General features: G+C 45.4%; 1 protein-coding gene across 1 annotated transcript; it reads right to left on the bottom strand.

Moving 5' to 3' along the window:
* Positions 1-350: 350 nt before the first annotated feature.
* Positions 351-11,898, bottom strand: MPZL2 (myelin protein zero like 2). The gene is made up of 6 exons (XM_084784282.1): positions 11,456-11,898; positions 10,486-10,652; positions 9,808-10,018; positions 6,763-6,910; positions 4,467-4,539; positions 351-2,321 (listed from the first exon to the last, which is right to left on the bottom strand). Exons 1-5 carry the CDS (start codon positions 11,511-11,513, stop codon positions 4,476-4,478), a joined length of 648 nt encoding a protein of 215 aa, XP_084640408.1. The 5' UTR covers positions 11,514-11,898; the 3' UTR covers positions 351-2,321; positions 4,467-4,475.
* Positions 11,899-12,743: the final 845 nt, after the last annotated feature.

The raw sequence follows: 12,743 nt of genomic DNA, 5'->3' as shown, positions 1-12,743 counted from the left end.
TTCCCAGCTCTCCAAAGCAATGTGTAAAGTCTACAGAAATAATATACACCTACTAGAAGTTAATTTCATCCATTACTCATCCGTCTCTACTAAGAAAACTTGATCAAAGATAAAACATACTCCTTTGTTTTCTATTAACTGCTATGTGAAGTTTGCAGATTTGTATGTAAGGAAATAATAGAATTCATAATTCTTCATTACTAAGGTTTATTTACACAATGCTTTGGGCATAATAAAAAAAATAAGTTACAGTACAAAAGTGCTGTTAGAAAGGAGACACTAAACAAGACTGTGAAACCCTGTGAGTATTCAGACAAGACACAAGCTACAAGTTTGCTGGAGGGTCCTCGTGAGTTTTTAACTACTTTATTACAAGTATGAAACATACATGGGCCATCTGTTCAAAGAAATACTCAGGTGTTAGATTCACAATAAAAGAAAAAACAACAACACAGATCTAACTTGTAGCTTCAAAGTAGGTCTCAAAACCTTTAGGCTAGGGTATGGTGGCATATGCCTTTAATCCTAGCACTGGAAAGGCAGAGGCAGTGGGATCTCTTTATTTCAAAGCCAGGCTGGCCTATAAAGTAAGTTTCAGGACAGCCAGAGCTACACACTGATATCCTGTCTTAATTTTTAAGAGGGGGAAAGGTAACAGGAACAACACTTCCTTAGGCAGTATAAAAAGCAGAACGAGAGGTATGGAATGAATTTCAAGACCATGATTTATATGTAAATTATGCCAATTTGCTTTGAAAGACTGGGTAAAATATCAATGTCTAGAAATACAATCTTTTGGAAAATCCAATTTGTTAAAAGAAATCATCTGTGCAGCCCAATCAATGTGGACTGAAACATCACATTGTATAGGTTCACCCTGGGCCTAAAGTTTCAGATGGTCTCCAAACACTACTGCTGTGAATTGTGTTCACACACCCTGTACCTGGACGCAAAGAAGAAAGCCTTCTCTCTTGTTCCCATAGCCCACTTGAGAAGTCTGCTGTATACTCAAATAAAGGGAAGATAAAGTTGGTTCATTCCCTTTAGGTAGTTTTCTTTGGTCCAGATCAAATTCTACTTAAAATAAGGTGAGTTAAAACCAAAAGAACTTTAAATATCTCTTCCAGTTCTCACACTTATATACAACTATAAAAAAAGGGGGGGTGGGTCATTTGCTTTCAGTTTGGCCTTTTTCATCAGTCTAAATTTTTTTTTTTTTAGTTGAGTGTGGGATCAGAAAGCCTTCTAGTAAACTGCTTAATGACTCCAATCTGCAACTGAGCAGAGTCTGATGAAGTGGGGGTGACAGTCTGTGCTCATTACAAACCTACAGTTGGCCTGGATGTGGTGGTCCACCCTTAATCGCAGCACTTGAGAGCTCAGGAAGTGGGTGTCTGGGTTTGAGCCCAACTCTGCACAGCCAGTGCTACATAGTGAGAACCTGTCTAAAAATAAATAAATAAATACGAAAACGGTGACGAGTGATTCATCCTGGTAGCATTGGCTGGTATCCTGGTGTTCTTGCGACCTTGCACTGTCACCTATAAACCTTGGATACTAAAAAAAAACCCTAGGATTTTACTAAAAAAGTAAACCTAGGATACTAAAAAAAAAAAAAAATTAGTAAAACAAGATATATCCATTATCTAAGGACAGCCATGAGAATCAGACTTCCGGTGTGAGTTTGGGGTTGGGAGGTTTAGCTCACCTTTGTATGATTTATTTTCATTTTACATATGGGGTTCTTCCCTTCATGTATGTATGCGTACCATATGCACGGAGTGACTGCAGACACCAGAAGAGGGTGTCACATCCCCTAGAACTGGAGTTACTGATGGCTGTGGGCCACATTGTGGGTGCTGGGACCTGAACTGGGGTCTTCTGTAAGAGCAGCAAGTGTTTTTACATGTTGAGCCATCTTTCCAGACTCCTTAGCACACCCCTGTGCTGTTCTAAAGAAACTACAACATGAGAAGAAATGTCCTGGCAGACAAGCTAGCTGGCTTTTCACCCTTCAGATGCCAATATACACATGAATACAGGAAGCACACTCCATAAGGAATATGGAAGGGCAAAGATGTAACTTCTCGGTTTACAAAAGTTAATAGCCACGTGCGCTCTGGAATGAGATCAAACCCTAGCAATGAAGGTAAGCATGAGTCTGGTGGCATCGGATCGGGTAGAGCCCTAAGCTGTCAGGCAGGGGCGTTGCTCATCTAGGCAGGTTTGTGCTGCAGAACCTGTAGGGTGACAGTCATCACTGGAAAAGTTTCCATTGACTTCAAGAGAGACTAATGTTGTCCTCAAAAGTCCTCAGCTTCCTGAAATACAAAAAATTTAAAGGATAATGTCCTTGAGAAGAGTGCAAGAGGAATCCCCGGCAGTGCCCGTCATGCTCACATGACATGCATCATCCACACCTCATGGACATCGTTTTTGTTCTATTGGTTGGTTGGTTGGTTGGTTGGTTGGTTGGGTTTTTTTGAGACTGGGTTTCTCTGTAGCCCTGGCTATTTTAGAACTCACTCTATAGACCAGGCTGGCTAAAACTCAGAGATCTGTCTATTTCTGCCTCTTTAATGTTGGAATTAAAGGTGTGCGCCACCACCACCCAGATGGAAAAATATTCTTTGTTTGTTTGGTTTGGTTTTTTGAGACAGGGTTTCCTCTGTGTAGCCTGGCTATCCTAGACTCACTTTGTAGACCAGGCTGGCCTCGAACTCACAGAGATCCACCTGCCTCTGCCTCCTGAGTGCTGGGATTACAGGCATGCGCCACCATGCCTGGCTGTTTGTTTGGTTTTTGAAACAGGGTTTCTCTGTGTAGCCCTAGCTGTCCTGGAACTTACCCTGTAGACCAGGCTGGCCTTGAACTCACAGAAACCCACCTGCCTCTGTCTCTTGAGTGCTGGGATTAAAACTGAGTACTACCACCATGCCCAGCACAAACTCTAATAATAATAATAATAATAATAATAATAATAATAATAATAATAATAATTAAGATTTATCTAACCTTAAAGGCACACACCTTTAATGCCAGCACGTGGGAGGCAGAGGCAGGGGGATCGCTGTGAGTTTGAGGCCAGCCTGGACTACAAAGTGAGTCCAGGACAGCCAAGGCTACACAGAGAAACCCTGTCTCAAAAAAACAAAAAATTGGTTTACTTATTATGTATATAATGTTGTGTCTGCATGTACACCTGTATACCAGAAGAGGGCACCAGATCCCATTATAGATGATTGTGAGCCACCATGTGGTTGCTGAGAATTGAACTCAGAACCTCCAGAAGAGTAGCAAGTGCTCTTAACCTGAGCCATCTCTCCAGCCCCCCAAATTTTTGTAATTTGTTTACTTTTGTATCTTCTGACAGAAACACAGACTATACTTGACATTAGTTTGTTAAATTTTCTTTACTCTTTTCTCAGATCTATTTATTTTATTTTATGAATGTCTGAGCTGCCTACTTGTATGTGCACATGCGTGCTGTGCCCCTACAGCTCAGAAGCAGGTGTTGACTCCCCTGGAACTGGTTATGGATGGTTGCAAACCACCCCATGTGGGTACTAAAAACTGAACTCAGGGCCTCTGCACTTAACCACTGAGTCATCTCTCTGACCCTTAGCCACTTACCATCATGCCATAAATGATTCATAATGAACACCAAACTATCAAATATTAACCTTTTCCTTAAAAATGATTTATTGGGCCAGGCGTGGTGGTGCACATCTTTTAATCCCAGCACTCAGGAGGTAGAGGCAGGAGGATCATTGTGAGTTCGAGGCCAGACTGGTCTACAAAGAAAAGTCCAGGACAGCCAGGGCTATTACACAAAGAAACCCTGTCTCGGAAAGAAAGGGGGGGGGGGAGATTTATTGGGCTGAAGAGATGGTTCAATTGGTAAAGCGCTTGCCATGTAAGAATAAAGGTCTGAGCTCAGTTACCAGAACCATGTAAACACCTGGGCACATGCTTAGAATCCAAGCACTGGGGAGGCAGAGAGGAGGAAGCCTGATGGCCGCACAGCCTAGGTTGAACAGCAAGTCCCAGGCCTGTGAAAGACTGTTAAAACAAACAAACAAAACAAAAACCCAAGGTAGATGGTAGGTAAGGAAGGTTGTTGTCTGATCTCCACATGCATGTGCAGAAGACACGCGCGCGCGCACACGCACACACACACACACACACACACACACACACACATACACGATTTCTTCACATATTGGAAGTTCATTAGAAGTCTCTCAGCTTTAAACGGAAGAAGCCTGGCCTCATAATCATATACACGAGTACCCTGAACGGGAAGTTATCTAAGAGGCTAATAGGAGACTAATCTGCCTGGCCAAGAGCTCTGCTTCTGAAGAGGAAATGCCCTTAGCCATCTAGAGTGACCCGAGAGATCCCTCCCAGAGATAGGCTAACAGCTGGGTAGCCTGAAGAAAGAAGTCACCAGGTGTGACCCTTACCTCACAGTGTTAGTCTGTCTCTTCCAAATAAACAGAGACCTTGTTCCCTTGGTTGAGCTTTTCCTCTTCTTTTCTGTAACAGAGGCACAAGGCAAATGTTAGGTGAGCAAGACAAAAAGCAAAGGTGGCAGGTCCCACAGCAGCAGCAGGTGAGGTCCCCAAACCAAGGCTTTAGGAAGAATTACATACGCCCGCAAGTCCATTTGAGTTATAGAGAGCTAAACTGCCAGTGCCACATACATCATGCCCTCACATGACCTACGAGTCCAAACTCACTTTTCAGAATGCAAGAGAACTCCCCTGGGATCTGATATAGTACTGTGGATGGTTAAAGTGCGCCCCTCTGCTTTACCACAGTGTCTTACTTCCAATGTCTACCCCTCTGCAAAGAAGGGGGAAAGGGTGTTTTTGGTTGACCTAGAAATCCTCTTTTTTGATAGTCTCTTCAAAGCAGAATGCCATCAATGGATTCCTTAGATGCTTCACGATCAATTGCATTTATTTCAGTAAATATTTACTACTTAAAATAAAAGGGGTACTTACAAATCCCTATGCAAATGAATGAATGGAGACTCTTAGTTGTACATGAAACCTAACCCAAAATACACCACACACATACCTGTAAGACTGCAGCTAAAAATGAAAACCCTTACAAGAGCTGGCCTCTATCAAAACAGAAAATTCTGTGTCTCAATGGATAATATTCAAGAAGGAGCAAAGAGAACTCAGAGAGTGGAGCAATTGCCAGGCTGGGCTGGGCTGAGGATGAGGACTATCAAAATCTCACTGAGATGCCACCTCCTGTGTCCACTAGAGGGCAATAATCAATAATGAGTGCTGGTGAGACGGAGAAATTCTAGAGCCCATACAGCCGCCAATAGGAATGTATTGGCTGTTCAGGGAAAAGTTTTTCAATTCCTCCAACCACTCAACAGTTATCAATGACTTGACAATGTTCCTTTATTTCGGGGAGAATTGAAAGTATGTGCATACAAAAATGTGGGTAGAGTATGTTTGTAGTGATTGATGTTAGCTATAATAACCAAAAAAGAAAAAAAAAACTATATCCATCATCCTGAATAAACAATATGTGGTGTGTCCATTGTAGTGGAATATCATACAGCCATAAAAAAGGAAGTAGGATGAGGAGACAGTTTAGTATGTAAACCACTTGTGCAAGGATCTAAGCTCAGATCTCCTGGTACGGTGCAAAAAGCCCCAAGAGTGGTAGTGAACCCCTTTAGTCCTAGTGCTTTGAGGATCCCAGAGGCTTGCTAGGCAGCCCGTCCAGCCACTTAGTGAGAGACAGGTTCAGTGAGAGATTCAGTGAGAGACCATGTCTAAAGAAGAAAGCAGAGAGCACTTATGAGCCACCACATGGATGCTGCGACCCGAACTCAGGTCCTCTACAAAAGCAGCCACTGTTCTTACCCTGCTAAGCCATCTCTTTGGGCCAAATAGGTGAATTTTTTAGCTTATAACTTTTATCTCCACTTTAGAATGTTCAGTGAACACTTGCTGTCGCAGAGCAAACTTTCCAGCCACTGACTCAATAGTGACTGCTGGGTGCCTCGCCCTGTAGCTTTTACAAGTGTGCTTCACTTTATAGAGGCTATTTAAAGCCTTACAAGTGTACTCTCTTTATACCGCCCAAATCCCACACACTAGTGAAATTCTATGGTGAGAGCTTTTGTAAAACCTTTTGAATTTTGTTGTGGTTGTTGTTATTTTGTTTCCAAGTATGTGTGTGTCTGAATGCAAGTTTGTACACATGCTCATGTGTACTCAGGTGGTCACAGAAGCCAGAGGCGTTGCATTTCCCTGATGCCTGAGGTCACAGGCTATTGTAAGCCACCAGATATGGGTGCTGGGAACTGAACTTAGGACCTCTGCAAGAGCAGTCTGTGCTCTTAACCACTGAGCTGTCTCTCCAGCTCTATTAAGAAGCCCTTGGTAAGCTGGGTGTGGTGGCACATGCCTTTAATCCCAGCACTTGGGAGGCAGAGGCAGAGGCAGGCAGATCGCTGTGAGTTCAAAGCCAGCCTGGTCTACAAAGCTACTCCAGGACAGCCAAGGCTAACATAGAGAGACCCTGTCTCGGAAAAACAAACAAACAAACAACAACAACAAAAAGCCTTTGGTAAAGGCTAACTGCCCTAATTGATCTGCTCTGTGAACCAGGAACCTCCCCCACATTTGGTTAAAAAGAAAATCAACTGCTCAACAGTTGTTTGGCCCCATTGAAAGATCCCAAACTCCATCCTAAGAGCACCCACGGGTGCTCACTCAGCCTTACGATTTTGTCTCCTCAGCGTTATCGGCCCTTTTGGCCCATCGTTTTTTCCGGAAGTGCTGGAAGAGGACCACCACGATTACTATTATGATCATCAGTGCGCATGCAGAGCCAATGGCCACAGCCAGGAAGTAGATCTCAGAGAAGGACACTGTGAGGAGAAAAAGACAAGACTGCTGTAAATTAGGTGAAATCTAAAGGCCATGGCGATGTATCTGATTGTTAACCAGAGTCTTCCTTTTGCCTGCTTTTATGAATACTGCATAGCCTTTGGCAGCAGGGGGAGACTGACACAGACTACATCAGGGCTTCCTGAGTGTGACTCTAGAAGCGAGAACAGACAGCACCACCAAGGAGCTTTGAAGTCAAATTCTCAGGCCACACCCCAAACATGGGAGGTGTAAATCCAGCAATCCATGTTTGGACATGTTTTCCAGGCGGTGATGACGACACCCAAGTACTGAGAACCACTGAGTCAGTGGAACTGCCCAGTAATTCAAGTTTCTGCTAACCTAGTCAGACCTATGCCCAGCTCAGTCCTGCACTGTTACACTCATTTCCCCCTTCTGTCAGTCATTCGCCAGGCTTTAAAGTCTTTCCAATGCCTCCCTCTGGCCTCTGCAGGCACCAGGCACACAGACATACATGCAGGCAAAACACCAAGACACATCATGAAGATTGGGGAGTCCCTTTGGGTGTACCTCCATTTCTTAAAACAGAAAAACAGGGCCATAGCTTTTTGTAGACTCTCAAAAACTAGTGATATGCCGGGCATGGTGGCGCATACCTTTAATCCCAGCACTCGGCAGGCAGAGGCGGGCGGATCGCTGTGAGTTCGAGGCCAGCCTGGTCTACAAAGTGAGTCCAGGACAGCCAAGGCTACAAAGAGACCCTGTCTCGAAAAAAAAAAAAACCACAAAAAAAAAACCTAGTGATATGTAAAACCACTGCTAGATTTTTGTGTGTGTGTGTGTGAGGGTGTGTGTTTTGTTGGTGGTGTTTGTTTGTTTTTTTTGATGGATTGGGGTTTTTGGTTTATTTTTGTTTGTTGGTTGGTTGCTTGCTTGCTTGCTTGCTTTGTTTTGTTTACCTAGCCTATCAGGAAAAAAAAGAAAAACTGAAGTCTAAAGATATTGCACTACTTCTTTCAATACTCAGATGACTTATGCAGACAACACAGCTTTCTCTTGTTAGAGCCTAGAAAGAAAGTTCCTAACTGAACTGGGTAGGAGTGACAGGGGACAATCACACCACTTGACAGACTAGGATGTTTTGAACAATGTGTTGTGTTAGTAAAGAGTACTTAACTACCTCAGCTCTTTTTTTGTTTGTTTTGTTTTGTTTTTTGAGACAAGAGTTTCTCTGTGTAACAGAGCCCTGACTGTCCTGGACTTGCTTTATAGACCAGGCTGGCCTCTAACTCACAGAGATCTGACGGCCTCTGCCTTTGGAGTGCTGGGATTAAAGGCATGCGCCACCACACCTGGCCCAGTACCTCAACACTTCAGAAGTTTGAGGCAGGAGGATCTCAAGTTTGAGGCCAGGTTGAGCTATATATAGAGATCTTTTTTCAAATAGCAAGACTTCATCTCAAACAGAGACAGAGAAAGAGAGAGAGAGAGAGAGAGCTATCTTATTAGCTCTGTGACCTGGGTTATATATTTATTGAATCTCAGTTTCCTCTTATGTTAACCCATAATAATGTCCATTTCTTGAGTGTCTAAAAAATGAAACAATTGTGCCTGCCTATGACAAGAGCTCAGTACATGTAACTGTTCTAATTTTCAGTACAGTTCAAAGTTTGGGAGACTTTCACAAATTCATTGCATCGTTTTGCCCTCGCCAAAATCTGTTATTTTATTCTTATTGTACAGATGACACAAGGAAATTTTATGTATAGGTGATACACAAGTAGCCAGGGCTCAATCCCAGTTCTCCAACTCAGAAGTGTTATGGTACAAGTTCTTTGCAACCTGGCATCATTTTCCATGCTGTCCCGTAGAAGAGGCAACCCAGTGTACTAGTTGGAAAACAGTCTGAGAGCCTGAGATGGTTCAGTGTGAGTCTGAAGTGACTTCCTTTACTAATTATATGAATTTGGGCAAGTGACTTACTCTTGGTGAGCCTCGGTTTCTTTGTTGGTAAAATGAAAGATACTAAATATACAACAGACCCAGGAGATGCGTAAAGAATAAGTAAGATAAGGCTGGCGAGACAACTCAGCTGCTAAGAGCGCTGGCTGCTTTTTCAGAGGACTTCAGTTCGATTCCCAGCACCCACACAATCGCTCACAACTATCTTTAACTCCAGTTCCAGGGGGTCTGACACCCTTTTCTGGCCTCCATGGACACTAGGCATTGCATAGACATACATACAAGCAAACCAAGCATGCACATAAAATGATCATTTTTTAAATTGTTTCTAAAAGAATAAATGAAAGTCGGGGGTAGAATATACACCTATAGTCTCAGCATTTCTGGAGGCAGAGGCAGGCAGTTCTCTGTAAGTCTGGAGCCAGCCTGGTCTACAAAGTGAGTCCAGGACACTCAAAGCTACACAGAGAAACCCTGTCTTGAATAACAAAATAACAACAACAACAAAAAGAATAAAATGTATCATGTGAAGCTCCTGACAGTGTACAGAGTAAACACTAGAGAGTAAACACTGGCAACAGCGATTGATAGTGTGTCAGGATTCAATGAGATAGTGTGTACCAAGCACTTTGGATTGTGCCTAGCACACCAGGTACTCAATAAGCATCTTGAACAAGTGAAAGAATGAACAGACCTATTGTGAGTCTTTTATCAGTCGCTTCCTGTCCCTTTCACAACCTCAAGGTCATTCTTGCCACAGATTCCCCACATCTCTTTGTGTTATTTTGTTTCTCTCCATGACCAAAGTCTTTATTTTTTTTTACCCCAGGACTCCTCCGTCTCTGAAGTTCCCAGCTGTTAAGACCTAGGCCCTCTCCTCTCCCTTCCATTTTCACAAAAGATGGCACTTTTTTTTCTTCTTCTTCTGTTTCAGCTCTCACTTCCCCAAACCTACCGGTGTGCACAACGCTGAGCCGGATCGTCCCCACCAGACCATCAACGTCAGGTGGATTCTTCACCTGGCAGGTATACGTCCCGTTGTCATCAAACTGCAGCTTCCAGAGCACAATGGAAGCATCGTAGCGCTCGGGGTTCCCGTCCCACACCACCCGGTCCTTGAACCGTCCACTCATGGGTTTGAAGGGATCCATGTGGTAGTAGAATACCTGCGGACGAAAGCAGGGCGTGGTGGCACACGCCTTTAATCCCAGCACTCGGGAGGCAGAGGCAGGCGGATCGCTGTGAGTTCGAGGCCAGCCTGGTCTACAAAGCGAGTCCAGGACAGCCAAGGCTACACAGAGAAACCCTGTCTCGAAAAACAAAAACAAAAACAAAAGAATATCTGTGGACGAAAAAGGGTGAGCCCTCCCCCCCCCCCCAGAGGAGGTCCAGGGCAGGAGGTGAGATGGGGGGGGGGGTGTTGTGGAAGAGAAACATCATCAAGTTTAACCAATGGTCCGGCTCCTTGGAACACGCCCTGCCTTCCCTTTTCTCAGACCTATGTCCGGAGAACTGGCTCCCAACTTAACCCCATGCCTATGGCTGACGCAGGAAAGGCAAGGAAAAAAAAAAAAGGATCGCCTTAATACATCCTAGTCAAGGGTCCTGTGGAAGGTGACAAGGGTCTACTTACAAACTGCTCACGCCCCCCATCTCGAGGCCGGAAATTCCACGTCACAGTTAGTGCATCCCCCACAGGGGCAAAGCTGGAGAAAGTGCATTTTAACCGCACGTCTGTCCCGTTGACTGCCTCCAGGGCCCCGGAGGTGTAAATTTCCACAGAGGCTGTAGGACAAAGGGCTGCAATAAAGAGAAGGAAGAGGGTTAACAGCGGGCGCATCTTGAGGAAACCGCGGGCACTTTTCAAATAAGCCAACCTTCAAACTCACTTCACCCGGGAGTCTGTATACTCCTGCGTACACACAACTTTGAGCCTCCCATCCCGAGGGCCAGTTAAAGTAAATCGACCCGACCTGGTGCTCTCACTTTCTTCACAGCTTCACGGAACCAACTTCAGAACAATAACCACAAACTACCAAGATCAGCAAAGAAGATTGAAAATAGAAACAAAAATCCATATTTTAAGTCTCCAAGCAGGTAAATTGTTCAGCATGTGGGGTTGGGGCCGCTACTAGCCCGCAAGCTAATCCACGCCAGCTGCTGTACTAGCCTGCACCCCTGGAACCCTTACACCACGTGGCTTATTTACAAATCCAGTGTGTGCATTGGGGCAGCTTCAAAACCACAGCAGGATTCCGGCTCTGATCATCTAGGTGCTGCGGGGAGTCGCAGACAAAATCCTCCCACGGAAATACAAGGGCCAAATCTAACCAGCAGCCCGAGGTAGAGAGCAGCCACACAAAGATGGTGTGTAACCTGAGATCAGAAAGCGCTTTCTGTCTGAAACGCGGGCGGCCAAATACACCTAAACCTGTTTGCCCAAAGTACTGCCCAAGCAACCCACCGCATGGAAGTTTCGGCGAAGTTTGGACTAGAACGAACCGGGGCTCGAGCTCCAAACAGCTCTCTTCAAGCCATGAGCTCTGCCTTTACATAGAGTGGGCGGTGAAGGTAGAAAACCCTAGAAGCCCGCCAGTTCTTACCTGTGAGCTGTAAACCCAGGAGGAGTGGAAGCACTCGAGCAGGGCTGTTGCCATACATCAGGGAAAGCCAGCCCGTGGCCCCAGAGGCCAGACCCGGCAAACCCAGGGCTCTCGCAGCCAGCCAAAGCCAAGGCCGGGATGAGCAGGCGCCGCAGTTTTTCCCCAGAGAGGTCTGGGTCCCTCACCTACGGAAGGTGCACAGCAGAGCCAGCCGGTCGTGACTCATCCCGCCCTGGCCCGCGCAGCGCTGGAATGAAAGGTGTGGCCTCCGCACCCAGAGCCCTCCTCCGGCTTCTCCCTCCCACCCTCCTCCACACTCCAGCCCTCTGCGCAAAGGTCTCAGACTCTACGGTCCTCTCTTTACTTTTCCGTTCATCTGACCTAGCCCTGGCCTCCGGATGGCCTCAGAAACAGCCAGAGGAGGTGGTGCCAGTTTGAAATGTCCCAGGCTGCTCTGGGCTTGGCCCACACACACCCTTTTAAAACAGGCTTTAGCCCTGCCTAGGAAGTTAACGTTGAAAGTAGCTTGCTGTGATTCCCACCGTTGGGGCCACATCAGCCTAGGGCCTAGCTCACGCACTCATTCTTTCTGAGAGTTCCTTAAGACCCTCGGAAAACCCAGTGCCACCCCTGAGGCCACCAGTCTCTCCTGAGACTCAGCAGAATGAAACCAGATCTCAAGGCTGGATCCTTCCCCGCTCAGGACAGCTCTCCTGTTCTTTTCTCTCACCTCAGTGCAGCTGAGGAACTTTTCTGGTTATTTTTCTGGTTCTTGTTTTCTCTCCACAACCCTCTGGAAAGGGGTACCATTTTGACATTGTAGAGAGTGTCAGCCCGGGAGGTAAGCAACTGCCCAGAATCTTTTTGTGTTCCATTTTACTGTTTGAGACAGTCTCATCATGTAGTCCAGGCTGGACCTTGAAGTTGTGGTGTCATTGCCCAGCTCTGGCAATACTCGGGATTAAAGCTGTGACCTTGCACTTACTAGGCAAGTGCTCAGGTACTGAGCAACACCCACAGCCCTCTGGGAATCTTTCTGACATACCCGTGTTCTCTGTCCACAAAGCAAACCCTGATATGGGTGATCAGTCAGTGAACTCTCAAGGAAAAAAAAAAAGTCATCCAGAAAGAAAACCTTTCCCGTGTCCCAGATCTCAACTGCCATTTTTAGGACAGCCACTTATCTGTGAGGTATGAAATGTTGAGATAAAGGGCTTTAATCTGGTAAGAGGCACAGCAGCCAGCTGACAAAAACAGGAGACCAAGACAGCACTTTAAAAAGTGGGCG

Source organism: Acomys minous (genome assembly GCF_964271855.1).
Source record: "Acomys minous genome assembly, chromosome: 5".
Taxonomy (NCBI): domain Eukaryota; kingdom Metazoa; phylum Chordata; class Mammalia; order Rodentia; family Muridae; genus Acomys; species Acomys minous.
The sequence above is the reverse complement of the archived record's forward strand: the minus strand, read 5'-3'. Positions and strand labels throughout refer to the sequence as shown.

What these genes read in the sequence shown, in the direction of transcription:
- MPZL2 (XM_084784282.1), bottom strand. Translation starts at nt 11,513, where the DNA reads ATGTATGGCAACAGCCCTGCTCGAGTGCTTCCACTCCTCCTGGGTTTA. An exon ending in CCTGGGTTTACAGCTCACAG is followed by an intron (nt 10,653 to 11,455) that starts GTAAGAACTGGC and finishes TCTTTATTGCAG; the next exon opens with CCCTTTGTCCTACAGCCTCT. An exon ending in AACGCTGAGGAGACAAAATC is followed by an intron (nt 4,540 to 6,762) that starts GTAAGGCTGAGT and finishes CCTCTGTTACAG; the next exon opens with AAAAGAAGAGGAAAAGCTCA.